This window comes from Lampetra fluviatilis, chromosome 70, assembly GCF_964198595.1.
Source record: "Lampetra fluviatilis chromosome 70, kcLamFluv1.1, whole genome shotgun sequence".
NCBI classification, from domain to species: domain Eukaryota; kingdom Metazoa; phylum Chordata; class Hyperoartia; order Petromyzontiformes; family Petromyzontidae; genus Lampetra; species Lampetra fluviatilis.
Window position 1 is genome coordinate 2630106 of NC_136344.1, and position 17110 is coordinate 2647215.

Consider the following 17110-nt stretch of genomic DNA (forward strand, 5'->3'; position numbering starts at 1 on the left):
GGAACGCAGGAGGCAGCTTCGGCCCAAACTCCCGGGGCTCACAGCTCACCGTGTCGCTCACCGTGTCGCCCGCCACCACCGCCACCACCGGCACCACCGGCACCACCGCCACCACCGGCGTGGCAGCAACGGAGGCGGCCGCAGCTACAGAGACAAAGACAAAGACCCCCCAGCTAGGCGAAACAGAGTGGTGGGGCAAGTGCAGCAGCAGCAGCAGCAGCATCTATGGAGGTTGTGAGCGAGAATCGAACTCGGGTCGGAGACGCGTTCGCAGCTGACCGCCGCTCGCCAATAATGAACACGCACACAAAGACAAAGCGCCCCCGTGTAGCCCACACATGCTGTTGGGGCAGGTGCTGCTGCTGCTGCTGCTGAGTGGGTGGGTGAGTGAGTGAGTGACATTGTGAGTAGGTGAGTGAGTGGGTGAGTGAGTGGGTGGGTGAGTGGCTGAGTGGGTTATTGAGTGGGTGGATGAGTGACATTGTGGGTAGGTGAGTGAGTGAGTGAGTGGGTGAGTGAGTAGGTGAGTGAGTAGGTGAGTGGGTTATTGAGTGGGTGGGTGAGTGGGTGAGTGACATTGTGAGTAGGTGAGTGAGTGGGTGAGTGAGTAGGTGAGTGAGTGGGTGAGTTAGTAGGTGAGTGAGTAGGTGAGTGAGTGGGTGGGTGAGTGACATTGTGGGTAGGTGAGTGAGTGGGTGAGTGAGTAGGTGAGTGAGTGGGTGAGTTAGTAGGTGAGTGAGTAGGTGAGTGGGTGGGTGAGTGACATTGTGGGTAGGTGAGTGAGTGGGTGAGTGAGTAGGTGAGTGAGTGGGTGAGTTAGTAGGTGAGTGAGTAGGTGAGTGAGTGGGTGGGTGAGTGACATTGTGGGTAGGTGAGTGAGTGAGTGAGTGGGTGAGTGAGTGGGTGAGTGAGTAGGTGAGTGGGTTATTGAGTGGGTAGGTGAGTGGGTGAGTGACATTGTGAGTAGGTGAGTGAGTGGGTGAGTGAGTAGGTGAGTGAGTGGGTGAGTTAGTAGGTGAGTGAGTAGGTGAGTGAGTGGGTGGGTGAGTGACATTGTGGGTAGGTGAGTGAGTGGGTGAGTGAGTAGGTGAGTGAGTGGGTGAGTTAGTAGGTGAGTGAGTAGGTGAGTGGGTGGGTGAGTGACATTGTGGGTAGGTGAGTGAGTGGGTGAGTGAGTAGGTGAGTGAGTGAGTGGGTGAGTTAGTAGGTGAGTGAGTGACATTGTGGGTAGGTGAATGAGTGAGTGAGTGGGTGAGTGAGTGGGTGAGTGAGTAGGTGAGTGAGTAGGTGAGTGGGTTATTGAGTGGGTGGGTGAGTGGGTGAGTGACATTGTGAGTAGGTGAGTGAGTGGGTGAGTGAGTAGGTGAGTGAGTGGGTGAGTGAGTAGGTGAGTGGGTGGGTGGGTGAGTGACATTGTGGGTAGGTGAGTGAGTGGGTGAGTGAGTAGGTGAGTGAGTGGGTGAGTTAGTAGGTGAGTGAGTAGGTGAGTGAGTGGGTGGGTGAGTGACATTGTGGGTAGGTGAGTGAGTGGGTGAGTGAGTGGGTGAGTGAGTAGGTGAGTGAGTGGGTGAGTTAGTAGGTGAGTGAGTAGGTGAGTGAGTGGGTGGGTGAGTGACATTGTGGGTAGGTCAGTGAGTAGGTGAGTGAGTGGGTGAGTGAGTGAGTAGGTGAGTGAGTAGGTGAGTGAGTGAGTGAGTGGGTGAGTGAGTGAGTGAGTAGGTGAGTGGGTTATTGAGTGGGTGGGTGAGTGACATTGTGGGTAGGTGAGTGAGTAGGTGAGTGAGTGGGTGAGTGAGTAGGTGAGTGAGTGGGTGAGTGAGTAGGTGAGTGAGTAGGTGAGTGGGTTATTGAGTGGGTGGGTGAGTGGGTGAGTGACATTGTGAGTAGGTGAGTGAGTGGGTGAGTGAGTAGGTGAGTGAGTGGGTGAGTTAGTAGGTGAGTGAGTAGGTGAGTGAGTGGGTGGGTGAGTGACATTGTGGGTAGGTGAGTGAGTGGGTGAGTGAGTAGGTGAGTGAGTGGGTGAGTTAGTAGGTGAGTGAGTAGGTGAGTGGGTGGGTGAGTGACATTGTGGGTAGGTGAGTGAGTGGGTGAGTGAGTAGGTGAGTGAGTGAGTGGGTGAGTTAGTAGGTGAGTGAGTGACATTGTGGGTAGGTGAATGAGTGAGTGAGTGGGTGAGTGAGTGGGTGAGTGAGTAGGTGAGTGAGTAGGTGAGTGAGTAGGTGAGTGGGTTATTGAGTGGGTGGGTGAGTGGGTGAGTGACATTGTGAGTAGGTGAGTGAGTGGGTGAGTGAGTAGGTGAGTGAGTGGGTGAGTGAGTAGGTGAGTGAGTAGGTGAGTGGGTGGGTGGGTGAGTGACATTGTGGGTAGGTGAGTGAGTGGGTGAGTGAGTAGGTGAGTGAGTGGGTGAGTTAGTAGGTGAGTGAGTAGGTGAGTGAGTGGGTGGGTGAGTGACATTGTGGGTAGGTGAGTGAGTGGGTGAGTGAGTGGGTGAGTGAGTAGGTGAGTGAGTGGGTGAGTTAGTAGGTGAGTGAGTAGGTGAGTGAGTGGGTGGGTGAGTGACATTGTGGGTAGGTCAGTGAGTAGGTGAGTGAGTGGGTGAGTGAGTGAGTAGGTGAGTGAGTAGGTGAGTGAGTGAGTGAGTGGGTGAGTGAGTGAGTGAGTAGGTGAGTGGGTTATTGAGTGGGTGGGTGAGTGACATTGTGGGTAGGTGAGTGAGTAGGTGAGTGAGTGGGTGAGTGAGTAGGTGAGTGAGTGGGTGAGTGAGTAGGTGAGTGAGTAGGTGAGTGGGTTATTGAGTGGGTGGGTGAGTGGGTGAGTGACATTGTGAGTAGGTGAGTGAGTGGGTGAGTGAGTAGGTGAGTGAGTGGGTGAGTTAGTAGGTGAGTGAGTAGGTGAGTGAGTGGGTGGGTGAGTGACATTGTGGGTAGGTGAGTGAGTGGGTGAGTGAGTAGGTGAGTGAGTGGGTGAGTTAGTAGGTGAGTGAGTAGGTGAGTGGGTGGGTGAGTGACATTGTGGGTAGGTGAGTGAGTGGGTGAGTGAGTAGGTGAGTGAGTGGGTGAGTTAGTAGGTGAGTGAGTAGGTGAGTGAGTGGGTGGGTGAGTGACATTGTGGGTAGGTGAGTGAGTGAGTGAGTGAGTGGGTGAGTGAGTAGGTGAGTGGGTTATTGAGTGGGTGGGTGAGTGACATTGTGGGTAGGTGAGTGAGTAGGTGAGTGAGTGGGTGAGTGAGTGGGTGAGTGAGTGGGTGAGTGAGTGGCTGAGTGGGTTATTGAGTGGGTGGGTGAGTGACATTGTGGGTAGGTGAGTGAGTGGGTGAGTGAGTAGGTGAGTGAGTGGGTGAGTTAGTAGGTGAGTGAGGAGGTGAGTGAGTGGGTGGGTGAGTGACATTGTGGGTAGGTCAGTGAGTAGGTGAGTGAGTGGGTGAGTGAGTGGGTGAGTGAGTGAGTAGGTGAGTGAGTAGGTGAGTGAGTGAGTGGGTGAGTGAGTGGGTAAGTGAGTGGGTGAGTGAGTAGGTGAGTGAGTGGGTTATTGAGTGGGTGAGTGAGTGGGTGAGTAACATTGTGAGTAGGTGAGTGAGTGGGTGAGTGAGTGAGTGAGTAGGTGAGTGAGTGAGTGGGTTATTGAGTGGGTGGGTGAGTGACATTGTGGGTAGGTGAGTGAGTGGGTGAGTGAGTGAGTGAGTGGGTGAGTGAGTAGGTGAGTGGGTGGGTGAGTGACATTGTGGGTAGGTGAGTGAGTAGGTGAGTGAGTGGGTGAGTGAGTAGGTGAGTGAGTGGGTGAGTGAGTGGGTGAGTGAGTGGGTGAGTGAGTGGGTGAGTGAGTGGGTGAGTGAGTGGGTGAGTGAGTGGCTGAGTGGGTTATTGAGTGGGTGGGTGAGTGACATTGTGAGTAGTTCAGTGAGTGGGTGGGTGAGTGGGTGAGTGAGTAGGTGAGTGAGTAGGTGAGTGAGTGAGTGGGTTATTGAGTGGGTGGGTGAGTGGGTGAGTGACATTGTGAGTGGGTGAGTGAGTGAGTAGGTGAGTGAGTGAGTGAGTGGGTGAGTGAGTGGGTGAGTGGGTGAGTGAGTAGGTGAGTGACATTGTGAGTGGGTGAATGAGTGAGTAGGTGAGTGAGTGAGTGGGTGAGTGAGTAGGTGAGTGAGTAGGTGAGTGAGTGGGTGATTGAGTGATGCTGCCCACTCACCCCTCCCTCCCTCCTCCTCCTCCGCGAATTGCTCCTCATCGGAGGAAGATTCCTCCGACGAGGTGGTGAAGATGGCCTTGAAGAGGTCCATGGGGGGGCGCTTCTCCTCAGCCCCCACCTCCTCCTCCTCCTCATCCTGTGGGGGGGGGAGGGGGTCAACAGAGGTGAAGTCGGTGAGTGAAGAGTGGCAGTGGTGGGTGGGTGGGGAGGTGAGTGGGTGAGTGGGTGGGTGGGTGGGTGGGTGAGTGGGTGGGTGGGTGAGTGAGTGGGTGAGTGGGTGGGTGGGTGGGTGAGTGGGTGGGTGGGTGGGTGGGTGGGTGAGTGGGTGAGTGGGTGGGTGGGTGAGTGGGTGGGTGGGTGGGTGAGTGAGTGGGTGGGTGAGTGAGTGGGTGGGTGGGTGGGTGGGTGAGTGGGTGGGTGGGTGAGTGAGTGGGTGAGTGGGTGGGTGGGTGGGTGAGTGGGTGAGTGGGTGGGTGGGTGGGTGAGTGAGTGGGTGGGTGAGTGGGTGAGTGAGTGAGTGGGTGGGTGAGTGGGTGAGTGGGTGGGTGAGTGGGTGGGTGAGTGGGTGGGTGAGTGAGTGAGTGGGTGAGTGGGTGGAGAGGTGGGTGGGTGAGTGGATGGGTAAGTGGGTGGGTGAGTGGATGGGTGAGTGGGTGTGTGAGTGGGTGGGTGGGGAGGTGGGTGGGTGAGTGGGTGGGTGGATGGATGGGTGGGTGAGTGAGTGGGTGGATGGGTGGGTGAGTGGGTGGGTGAGTGGGTGGGTGAGTGAGTGAGTGAGTGGGTGGGTGGGTGGGTGGATGAGTGGGTGGGTGGATGAGTGGGTGGGTGAGTGAGTAGGTGGGTGGATGGGTGGGTGGGTGAGTGGGTGGGTGGGTAGGTGGATGGGTGGGTGGGTGAGTGGGTGGGTGAGTGGGTGAGTGGGTGGGTGAGTGGGTGGGTGTGTGAGTGGGTGGGTGAGTGGGTGAGTGAGTGGGTGGGTGAGTGTGTGGGTGGCTGAGTCAGTGGGTGAGTGAGTGGGTGAGTGAGTGAGTGGGTGAGTGAGTGAGTGAGTGGATGAGTGGGTGGGTGAGTGAGTGAGTGGGTGAGTGAGTGAGTGAGTGGATGAGTGGGTGGGTGAGTGTGTGGGTGGCTGAGTCAGTGGGTGAGTGAGTGAGTGGGTGAGTGATTGAGTGGGTGTGTGAGTGGGTGGGTGAGTGAGTGGGTGGGTGAGTCAGTGGGTGAGTGAGTGGGTGAGTGAGTGAGTGGGTGAGTGAGTGAGTGAGTGGATGAGTGGGTGGGTGAGTGAGTGAGTGGGTGAGTGAGTGAGTGAGTGGATGAGTGGGTGGGTGAGTGTGTGGGTGGCTGAGTCAGTGGGTGAGTGAGTGAGTGGGTGAGTGATTGAGTGGGTGTGTGAGTGGGTGGGTGAGTGAGTGGGTGGGTGAGTCAGTGGGTGAGTGAGTGGGTGAGTGAGTGAGTGGGTGAGTGAGTGAGTGAGTGGATGAGTGGGTGGGTGAGTGAGTGAGTGGGTGAGTGAGTGAGTGGGTGAGTGAGTGAGTGAGTGGATGAGTGGGTGGGTGAGTGTGTGGGTGGCTGAGTCAGTGGGTGAGTGAGTGAGTGGGTGAGTGATTGAGTGGGTGTGTGAGTGGGTGGGTGAGTGAGTGGGTGGGTGAGTGTGTGGGTGGCTGAAGTGTGTGGGTGGCTGAGTCAGTGGGTGAGTGAGTGAGTGGGTGAGTGATTGAGTGGGTGTGTGAGTGGGGTGGGTGAGTGTGTGGGTGGCTGAGTCAGTGGGTGAGTGAGTGGGTGAGTGAGTGAGTGGGTGAGTGAGTGAGTGAGTGGATGAGTGGGTGGGTGAGTGAGTGAGTGGGTGAGTGAGTGAGTGAGTGGATGAGTGGGTGGGTGAGTGTGTGGGTGGCTGAGTCAGTGGGTGAGTGAGTGAGTGGGTGAGTGATTGAGTGGGTGTGTGAGTGGGTGGGTGAGTGAGTGGGTGGGTGAGTGTGTGGGTGGCTGAGTCAGTGGGTGAGTGAGTGGGTGAGTGAGTGGGTGAAGGGAGGAAGGAGGGGAGGTGGTGAGGAGGGTCAGGGTTGACACAGCACCACGGCCACGTCAACATCGCCTTCAGATCGATCACAAGTGATAGCAGCTCCAGGAAGTGGCTTATCCTCGTAACCAAATCATCGAAACGCGTGGCGTTGATGCTCGGGAAAAACCGCATGAAAAATTCACGCGACCACCACGGAGAGAGAGAGACACGCAAACTCCAAATCTACAGCAGCAGGCGTTGTCAGGGTCGGGATCGAACCCACGACCTCCTGTGTACCAGGCGAGGTAGTCAACATCTCCCAGCCACCGTGATGATGATGATGAGAGAGAGACACACAGACTGTAGACCAGGCGAGGTAGTCAACATCTCCTAGCCACCGTGATGATGATGATGAGAGAGAGACACACAGACTGTAGACCAGGCGAGGTAGTCAACATCTCCTAGCCACCGTGATGATGATGATGAGAGAGAGACACACAGACTGTAGACCAGGCGAGGTAGTCAACATCTCCTAGCCACCGTGATGATGATGATGAGAGAGAGACACACAGACTGTAGACCAGGCGAGGTAGTCAACATCTCCCAGCCACCGTGATGATGATGACAGAGAGAGATCGAACCCACGACCTCCTGTGTACCGGGCGAGGTAGTCAACATCTCCTAGCCACCGTGATGCCTCCACTCACCTTGCCACCACCCGCTGATGCTGCTGCTGCTGCTGATGATGCTGATGCTGATGACGGTGAAGCTGCCGACGCGGCTTTCGTGCGAGCGTCCCGCAGAAGACGCTCCACGCTGCTGCCCGCGAAGCTTCGCCCCCCCTCCCCCCCCCTTCGTCTGCTGAACCTCTTCGGCGGGTGGCGCCGATGCCGGAGGTGGTGCTGCTGCTGCTGCTGCTGGTGGTGGCGGCTCCGGTTCGGGGATGCCCAGGAAGTTGTAGAGAGAGAATTTGTCTCGCTTGACGGAGGGCAACCCCACCAGCGTGGAGCTGCGTCGGGGGGGGGGGGGGGGGGGGGGGCAATACAGCGCGCGGTTTGAAGTTGCGGTGGTGGTGGTGATGGTGGTGGTGGTGGTGATGGTGGTGGTGGCGGCTCCGGTTCGGGGATGCCCAGGAAGTTGTAGAGAGAGAATTTGTCTCGCTTGACAGAGGGCAACCCCACCAGCGTGGAGCTGCGTGGGGGGGGGGCAATACAGCGCACGGTTTGAAGTTGCGGTGGTGGTGGTGATGGTGGTGATGATGGTGAGGATGATGGTGGTGGCGGTGATGATGATGGTGACGATGGTGGTGGTGGTGGTGACGATGATGGTGGTGGTGATGATGATGGTGGTGGTGGCGGTGATGATGATGATGGTGACGATGATGGTGGCGGTGGTGACGATGGTGACGATGATGGTGGCTATGATGGTGACGATTAAGGTGGTGATGGTGATAGTGGTGACGATGATGATCGTGACGATGATGATCGTGACGATGATGGTGATGACGGTGGTGGTGATGATGGTGGTGGTGATGATGGTGGTGGTGATGATGGTGATGACGATGATGATGATGGTGGCTATGATCATGGTGGTGGTGATAGTGGTGACGACGATGATGATGGTGATGATGGTGGTGGTGATGGTGGTGATGATGATAGTGGTGACGATGATGATGATGGTGGCTATGATGGTGACGATTAAGGTGGTGATGATGATGGTGGTGACAATGATGGTGGAGATGATGGTGGTGGTGATGATGGTGACGATGATGGTGGTGACGATGATGGTGGTGACGATGATGGTGGTGACGATGATGGTGGTGACGATGATGGTGGTGACGATGATGATGATGATGGTGGTGACGATGATGATGATGATGATGATGGTGATGATGATGATGATGACGATGATGATGGTGACGATGATGGTGGTGACGATGATGGTGGTGACGATGATGATGATGGTGACGATGATGATGATGGTGATGATGATGACGGTGATGATGATGATGACGATGATGATGATGATGACGGTGATGGTGGCGACGATGATGGTGATGACGATGATGATGATGATGGTGACGATGATGATGACGATGGTGATGGTGGTGGTGACGATGATGATGGTGACAATGATGATGACGATGGTGATGGTGGTGGTGACGATGATGATGGTGACGATGATGATGACGATGGTGATGGTGGTGGTGACGATGATGGTGGTGACGATGATGGTGGTGACGATGATGATGGTGACGATGATGGTGATGATGATGATGACGACGATGATGGTGACGGTGACGATGATGATGGTGACGATGATGATGACGATGGTGATGATGGTGGTGACGATGATGATGGTGACGATGATGGTGACGATGATGATGGTGACGATGATGGTGACGATGATGATGGTGACGATGATGATGACGATGGTGATGATGATGGTGACGATGATGATGACGACGATGATGGTGATGGTGACGATGATGATGGTGACGATGATGATGACGATGGTGATGATGGTGGTGACGATGATGATGGTGACGATGATGATGACGATGATGATGGTGACGATGATGGTGGTGACGATGACGATGATGATGGTGACGATGATGATGGTGATGATGATGATGACGATGGTGATGGTGGTGGTGACGATGATGGTGGTGACGATGATGGTGGTGACGATGATGATGGTGACGATGATGGTGATGATGATGATGACGACGATGATGGTGACGGTGACGATGATGATGGTGACGATGATGATGACGATGGTGATGATGGTGGTGACGATGATGATGGTGACGATGATGATGACGACGATGATGGTGATGGTGACGATGATGATGGTGACGATGATGATGACGATGGTGATGATGGTGGTGACGATGATGATGGTGACGATGATGATGGTGATGATGGTGGTGACGATGATGATGGTGACGATGATGATGGTGACGATGATGATGACGATGATGATGGTGACGATGATGGTGGTGACGATGATGGTGATGGTGACGATGATGATGGTGACGATGATGATGACGATGGTGATGGTGGTGGTGACGATGATGGTGGTGACGATGATGATGATGGTGACGATGATGGTGATAATGATGATAACGACGATGATGGTGACGGTGACGATGATGATGGTGACGATGATGATGACGATGGTGATGATGGTGGTGACGATGATGATGGTGACGATGATGATGGTGACGATGGTGGTGACGATGAAGATGGTGACGATGATGATGGTGACGATGATGATGGTGACGATGATGGTGACGATGATGGTGATGATGATGATAACGACGATGATGGTGATGGTGACGATGATGATGGTGACGATGATGATGACGATGGTGATGATGGTGGTGACGATGATGATGGTGACGATGATGATGACGATGGTGATGATGGTGGTGACGATGATGATGGTGACGATGATGATGGTGACGATGATGATGACGATGATGATGGTGACGATGATGGTGGTGACGATGATGGTGATGGTGACGATGATGATGGTGACGATGATGATGGTGACGATGATGATGACGATGGTGATGGTGGTGGTGACGATGATGGTGGTGACGATGATGATGGTGACGATGATGGTGATGATGATGATAACGGTGACGATGATGATGGTGACGGTGACGATGATGATGGTGACGATGATGATGACGATGGTGATGATGGTGGTGACGATAATGATGGTGACGATGATGGTGACGATGATGATGACGATGGTGACGATGATGGTGACGACGATGATGGTGATGGTGACGATGATGATGGTGACGATGATGATGACGACGATGATGGTGACGATGATGATGATGACGATGATGATGGTGACGATGATGGTGGTGACGATGATGGTGGTGACGATGATGATGGTGACGATGATGATGGTGACGATGATGATGACGACGATGATGGTGACGATGATGGTGATGGTGACGATGATGATGGTGATGATGATGATGACGATGGTGATGATGGTGGTGACGATGATGATGGTGACGATGATGATGGCGACGATGATGATGACGATGGTGATGATGGTGGTGACGATGGTGATGATGGTGGTGACGATGATGGTGATGGTGACGATGATGATGGTGACGATGATGATGACGATGGTGATGGTGGTGACGATGATGATGGTGACGATGATGATGGTGACGATGATGGTGACGATGATGGTGACGATGACGATGGTGATGGTGATGGTGGTGGTGATGGTGACGATGGTGGTGGTGGTGGTGGTGATGATGGTGACGATGGTGAGGATGATGGTGGTGGCGGTGACGATGGTGAAGATGGTGGTGGTGGTGGCGATGATGGTGACGATGGTGGTGACGGTGATGGTGGTGACGATGGTGAAGATGGTGGTGATGGTGACGATGGTGGTGGTGGTGGTGGTGATGGTGGTGACGATGGTGAAGATGGTGGTGATGGTGACGATGGTGGTGGTGGTGGTGGTGATGATGGTGACGATGGTGAGGATGATGGTGGTGGCGATGGTGGTGACGATGGTGAAGATGGTGGTGGTGGTGGCGATGATGATGATGATGATGGTGGTGACGGTGATGGTGGTGACGATGGTGAAGATGGTGATGGTGGTGGCGATGATGATGATGATGGTGGTGACGGTGATGGTGGTGGCGGTGGTGACGATGGTGGTGGTGATGATGATGGTGTAGGCGGTGGTGGTGGTGGCGGTGGTGGTGGTGATGATGTTGGTGACGATGATGGTGGTGGTGATGGTGATGATGGTGGTGATGATGATGGTGATGATGATGGTGACGACGATGGTGGTGGTGACGATGATGGTGGTGACGATGATGATGGTGACGGTGATGGTGATGGTGACGATGATGATGGTGACGGTGATGGTGGTGGTGATGGTGATGATGGTGGTGATGATGATGGTGATGATGATGGTGACGACGATGGTGGTGGTGGTGACAATGATGGTGGTGACGATGATGATGACGATGATGGTGGTAGTGGCGATAGTGGTGACAATGATGATGGTGTTGGTGTTGGTGGTAACGATGATGGTGATGGTGACGATGATGGTGGTGGCGGTGGTGACGATGGTGGTGGTGGCGATGATGGTGATGATGAAAGTGGTGACGGTGGTGGTGATGGTCATGGTGGTGATGGTGGTGGTGACGGTGGTGGCGGTGATGATGATGGTGGTGGTGACGATGATGGTGGTGACGATGATGATGATGGTGACGATGATGGTGGTGACGACGATGATGGTGACGACGATGGTGATGGTGACGATGATGATGGTGACGACGATGATGGTGACGATGATGGTGGTGACGATGGTGACGATGACGGTGGTGACGATGGTGACGATGACACAGGGTGGGTGGGGGGGTACCCTGGGTAGGGGTGTGGCACGTTGAAGTGCTTGCACAGCATGCGGTCTGGGTGCCAGTGATGGTGATGATGGTGACGATGATGATGATGATGGTGATGATGGTGATGGTGACAATGACACAGGGTGGGTGGGGGGGGGGGGTACCCTGGGTAGGGGTGGGGCACGTTGAAACGCTTGCACAGCATGCGGTCCGGGTGCCAGCTGAGCGACGATCGCGTCAGACGCCCAAACATCTTCATCCTGGCCGCCTCCTTCAGCTGCTGCTGCTCCTGCTGCTGCCGCCGGGGTCGCGAAAGTGTCACGTGGTGCAGGGGTCACGCAGGGGTCACGTAGGGGTCAAGAAGGGGTCACATAGGGGTCGCCCAGGGGTCAATAAGGGGTCCCGTAGGGGTCGCTCAAGGGTCAAAAGGGGTAGCCCAGGGGTCACGGAGGGGTCGTCCAAGGGTCACGTAGGGGTCGCCCAGGGGTCACGTAGGGGTCGCCCAGGGGTCACGTACGTAGGGGTGGCTCGAGTGAGTGCGCACGCTAGCAGCACTTGCCACACTCACCACACTCACTCACTCACTCACCACACTCACACCACTCACTCACTCACCACACTCACTCACTCACTCACCACACTCACTCACTCAACTCACCACACTCACTCATTCACTCACCACACTCACTCACTCGCTCACCGCACTCGCTCACTCACTCACCACACTCACTCACACCCACACTCACTCGCTCGCTCGCTCACTCACTCACTCGCTCACTCACCCACACTCACTCGCTCACCGCACTCGCTCAACACACTCACTCACTCGCTCACCACATTCACTCACTCGCTCACTCGCTCACTCACACACTTACACACTCACTCACACACTCACACCACTCTCTCACTCACTCACTCACCACACTCACTCACTCACTCGCTCACTCACCTCACTCACTCACTCGCTCACTCACTCACCACACTCACTCACCACCACATTCACTCACTCGCTCACTCGCTCACTCACACACTTACACACTCACTCACACACTCACACCACTCTCTCACTCACTCACCACACTCACTCACTCGCTCACTCACCTCACTCACTCACTCGCTCACTCACTCACCACACTCACTCACACCACACTCACTCGCTCGCTCACTCACTCACTCGCTCACTTCGCTCACCACACTCACTCGCTCACCGCACTCGCCTCCTCAACACACTCACTCACTCGCTCACCACATTCACTCACTCGCTCACTCGCTCACTCACACACTTACACACTCACTCACACACTCACTCACTCACACACTTACACACTCACTCACACACTCACTCACTCACCTCACTCACTCACTCACCACACTCACTCGCTTGCTCACTCACTCACTCGCCTCACCACACTCACTCAAACCACTCACCACACTCACTCACTCGCTCATTCACCTCACTCACTCACTCACCACACTCACTCACTCACTCACCACACTCACTCGCTTGCTCACTCACTCACTCGCTCACCACACTCACTCAAACCACTCACCACACTCACTCACTCGCTCATTCACCTCACTCACTCACTCACCACACTCACTCACTCACTCACCACACTCACTCGCTTGCTCACTCACTCACTCGCTCACCACACTCACTCACTCACTCACCACACTCACTCACTCACTCACCACACTCACTCACTCGCTCACGCACACTCACTCACTCCACTCACCACATTCACTCACTCGCTCACTCGCTCACTCACACACTTACACACTCACTCACACACTCACTCACTCACACACTCACCACACTCACTCACTCACTCGCACACTCGCTCACTCACCTCACTCACTCACTCACCACACTCACTCGCTTGCTCACCACACTCACTCAAACCACTCACCACACTCGCTCACCACACTCACTCACTCGACTCACCACACTCACTCAAACCACTCACCACACTCGCTCACATCGCTCAAACCACTCACCACACTCGCTCACTCACCACACTCACTCGCTTGATCACTCACTCACTCGCTCACCACACTCACTCAAACCACTCACCACACCTCGCTCACCACACTCACTCACTCGCTCAAACCACTCACCACACTCGCTCACTCACCACACTCACTCGCTTGCTCACTCACTCACTCGCTCACCACACTCACTCAAACCACTCACCACACTCACTCACTCGCTCAAACCACTCACCACACTCGCTCACCTCACCCACACTCACTCGCTTGCTCACTCACTCACTCACTCACACACTCACTCACTCACTCACACGCTCAAACCACTCACCACACTCGCTCACTCACTCACACGCACCCCCCCATCCACCACCCCAAACCCCCTCCCCACTCCCCCCACCGCCCCCCCCCACCAGCCCCGTACCTCTCGCTGGGGTGCGGTGCCACACCCTGCTCCCCCTCCTGCTGCTCCCCCCTCCTGCTGCTCCCCCTGCTCCCCCCTCCTGCTGCTCCCCCTGCTGCTGCTGCTGCTGCGGCTGCGGCTGCTGCAGCCCCCCCCCGCTGGTGGCCCCCCACGGGGTGTGTGGCGCGCGTGGCGTGCGTGAAGCGAGCCGCGATGGCTCCGTGCACCGGACGGAACAACGCCGCCGCTCCCGAGAACTCGGCGAGCTCGCGGCCACCGCTCCCACTCGGTGGTGCGGCGACCCTCCAGGCAGCTGCCAACGTCTAGGGGAGGAGGGGGGTCAAGGGGGGGGGGCACGGGGGTCAAGGGGGTCAACGGGGTCAAGGGGGGGTGGGGTCAAGGGGGGGTCAAGAGGGTGGGGGAGAACTGGGCGAGCTCGCGGCCTCGCTCCCACTCGGTGGTGCGGCGACCCTCCAGGCAGCTGCCAACGTCTAGGGGAGGAGGGGGGTCAATGGGGGGGAGGAGGGGGGGTCAAGGAGGGGGAGGAGGGGGGTCAAGGGGGGGTCAAAGGGGGGGAGGGGGTCAAGGGGGGGGTGGGGGTCAAGAGGGGGGGGGGGTCAAAGGGGGGGGGTGGGGTCAAGGGGGGTGGGGGGGGGGGTGGACGTGTGGGACTGGAGAGTCAGTGACGACACATCGCTCAGGTAGCCCTGGGGGTGGAAGTGGGTGTGGCTAGCGGCTGGAGTGGGTGTGGCTAGCAGCTGAGTGGGTGTGGCTAGCAGCTGAGTGGGTGTGGCTAGCAGCTGAGTGGGTGTGGCTAGCAGCTGAGTGGGTGTGGCTAGCAGCTGAGTGGGCGTGGCTAGCCGGCTGAGTGGGTGTGGCTAGCAGCTGAGTGAGCGTGGCTAGCGGCTGAGTGGATGTGACTAGCGGCTGAGTGGGTGTGGCTAGCGGCTGAGTGGGTGTGGCTAGCGGCTGAGTGGGTGTGGCTAGCGGCTGAGTGGGCGTGGCTAGCGGCTGAGTGGGCGTGGCTAGCGGCTGAGTGGGTGTGGCTAGCGGCTGAGTGGGGTGTGGCTAGCGGCTGAGTGGGTGTGGCTAGCGGCTGAAGTGGTGCCGTGGCTAGCGGCTGAGTGGGCGTGGCTAGCGGCTGAATGGGCGTGGCTAGCGACTGAGTGGGCGTGGCTAGCGGCTGAGTGGGCGTGGCTAGCGGCTGAGTGTGGGCGTGGGCTAGCAGCTGAGTGGGTGTTGGCTAGCAGCTGAGTGGGTGTGGGCTAGCGGGCTGAGTGGGTGTGGCTAGCAGCTGAGTGGGTGTGGCTAGCAGCTGAGTGGGTGTTGGCTAGCAGCTGAGTGGGTGTGGCTAGCAGCTTGAGTGGGTTGTGGCTAGCAGCTGAGTGGGTGTGGCTATCGGCTGAGTGGGCGTGGGCTAGCAGCTGAGTGGGGCGTGGCTAGCGGCTGAGTGGGGCGTGACTAGCGGCTGAGTGGGTGTGGCTAGCGGCTGAGTGGGTGTGCATAGGCGGCTGAGTGGGCGTGGGCTAGCGGGCTGAGTGGGTGTGGCTAGCGGCTGAGTGGGCGTGGCTAGCGGCTGAGTGGGGCGTGGCTAGCGGCTGAGTGTGGGCGTGGCTAGCGACTGAGTGGGCGTGGCTAGCGACTGAGTGGGCGTGGCTAGCGGTTGAGTGGGGCGTGGCTAGCGGCTGAGTGGGCGTGGCTAGCGGCTGAGTGGGTGAGGGCTAGCGGCTGAGTGGGCGTGGCTAGCAGCTGAGTGGGGTGTGGCTAGCGGCTGAGTGGGTGTGGCTAGCGGCTGAGTGGGGCGTGACTAGCGGCTGAGTTGGCGTGGCTAGCGGCTGAGTGGGTGTGGCTAGCGGCTGAGTGGGTGTGGCTAGCCCATCGCCGTGACAACCGCTGAGCTCCTCACCGCTGTGCCCGGCCTGGACAAGCCTCAAGTAGGCGCCTCGTAGCAACGCTGCTTCTCTGGGTCCTTCGCAAACGGCTTGAACATCGCTCCTCTCCTCCTCCTCCTCCTCCACCTCCTCCTCCTCCTCCACCTCCTCCTGCTCCACCACCTCCACCTCCACCACCTCCACCAGCACCAGCAGGGTCTTGCGTCGCCGGCTGAAATCCCATCACCAGTGGGCGTGGCGCCCCGGTGGTCTCGGTTGCCCCGCCCCAAGCCCCCGCCCCCCTGTGCAGGCCCCGCCCCCAGCGGTTGCCCCGCCCCCCTGTGCAGGGCCCCACCCCCCAGCGGTTGCCCCGCCCCCAGCCCCGCCCCCTGTGCAGGCCCCACCCCCAGCGGTTGCCCCGCCCCCAGCCCCGCCCCCTGTGCAGGCCCCGCCCCCCAGCGGTTGCCCCCGCCCCCCAGCCCCCGCCCCCCTGTGCAGGCCACGCCCCCAGCGGTTGCCCCGCCCCCAGCCCCGCCCCCTGTGCAGGCCACGCCCCCAGCGGTTGCCCCGCCCCCCTGCCGGGCCCGTAGCAGCCGCCTCCCTATCGGCGGGCGCCAGCATGGCCCACACGGAGCCGGCAGGGGGCTCCGTGTGGGGACCGCCGTGGAGCTCCGCGTGGGGACCGGTACGGAGCTCCGTGAGGGGGGCCGGCACGGAGCTCCGTGTGGGGGCCGGCACGGAGCTCCGTGTGGGGACCCGGCACGGAGCTCCGTGTGGGGACCGGCATGGAGCTCCGTGTGGGGGCCGGCACGGAGCTCCGTGTGGGGGCCGGCACGGAGCTCCGTGTGGGGACCGGCACGGAGCTCCGTGTGGGAACCGGCATGGAGCTCCGCGTGGGGACCCGGCCTCTCCCAGCAGGGCCCGGCGGGCGGCGGCGTCCAGCTGGTGGCGACCTTTGACCCCGGCCGGGTCGGGGGTCGCCCGGGCACGCGGTGGCGGTTGTGGCGGTGGTGGCGGTGGGTGGCGGCGGTTGTGGCCGCGGTGGTTGTTGTTGTGGTGGTGGTGGTGGGGGAACAGGTGGATGGGTCGGTAGTCGTGTGGTAGTGCCGGCGGAGGGTAGACCTGGCGGTGAGGGTGAGCGCGGGAGAGCGTTGGTGAGGAGGGAGGGGGGTGAGGGAGGGGGGTGAGGGGGGTGAGGAGGGGGGTGAGGGGGGTGAGGAGGGGGGGTGAGGAGGGGGGTGAAGAGGGGGTGGTGAGGGGGGTGAGGAGGGG

At 58.0% G+C, this 17110-nt stretch overlaps 1 protein-coding gene across 1 annotated transcript in view; it reads right to left on the bottom strand.

The window, feature by feature from the left end:
• LOC144952840 (uncharacterized) overlaps nt 1–17110 on the bottom strand; it is a 42072-nt gene that overhangs the window by 6539 nt on the left and 18423 nt on the right. The window contains exons 4-13 of the mRNA XM_078883309.1: nt 16325–16960; nt 16086–16227; nt 15874–15955; nt 14389–14458; nt 13989–14219; nt 11743–11873; nt 7269–7371; nt 6888–7187; nt 4182–4317; nt 1–144 (exon numbers count right to left, since the gene is read on the bottom strand). The exon at nt 1–144 is cut by the window's left edge and continues 27 nt beyond it. Coding sequence (XP_078739435.1) covers nt 1–144; nt 4182–4317; nt 6888–7187; nt 7269–7371; nt 11743–11873; nt 13989–14219; nt 14389–14458; nt 15874–15955; nt 16086–16227; nt 16325–16960 — 1975 coding nt within the window. The remainder of the gene's footprint in view (nt 145–4181; nt 4318–6887; nt 7188–7268; nt 7372–11742; nt 11874–13988; nt 14220–14388; nt 14459–15873; nt 15956–16085; nt 16228–16324; nt 16961–17110) is intronic.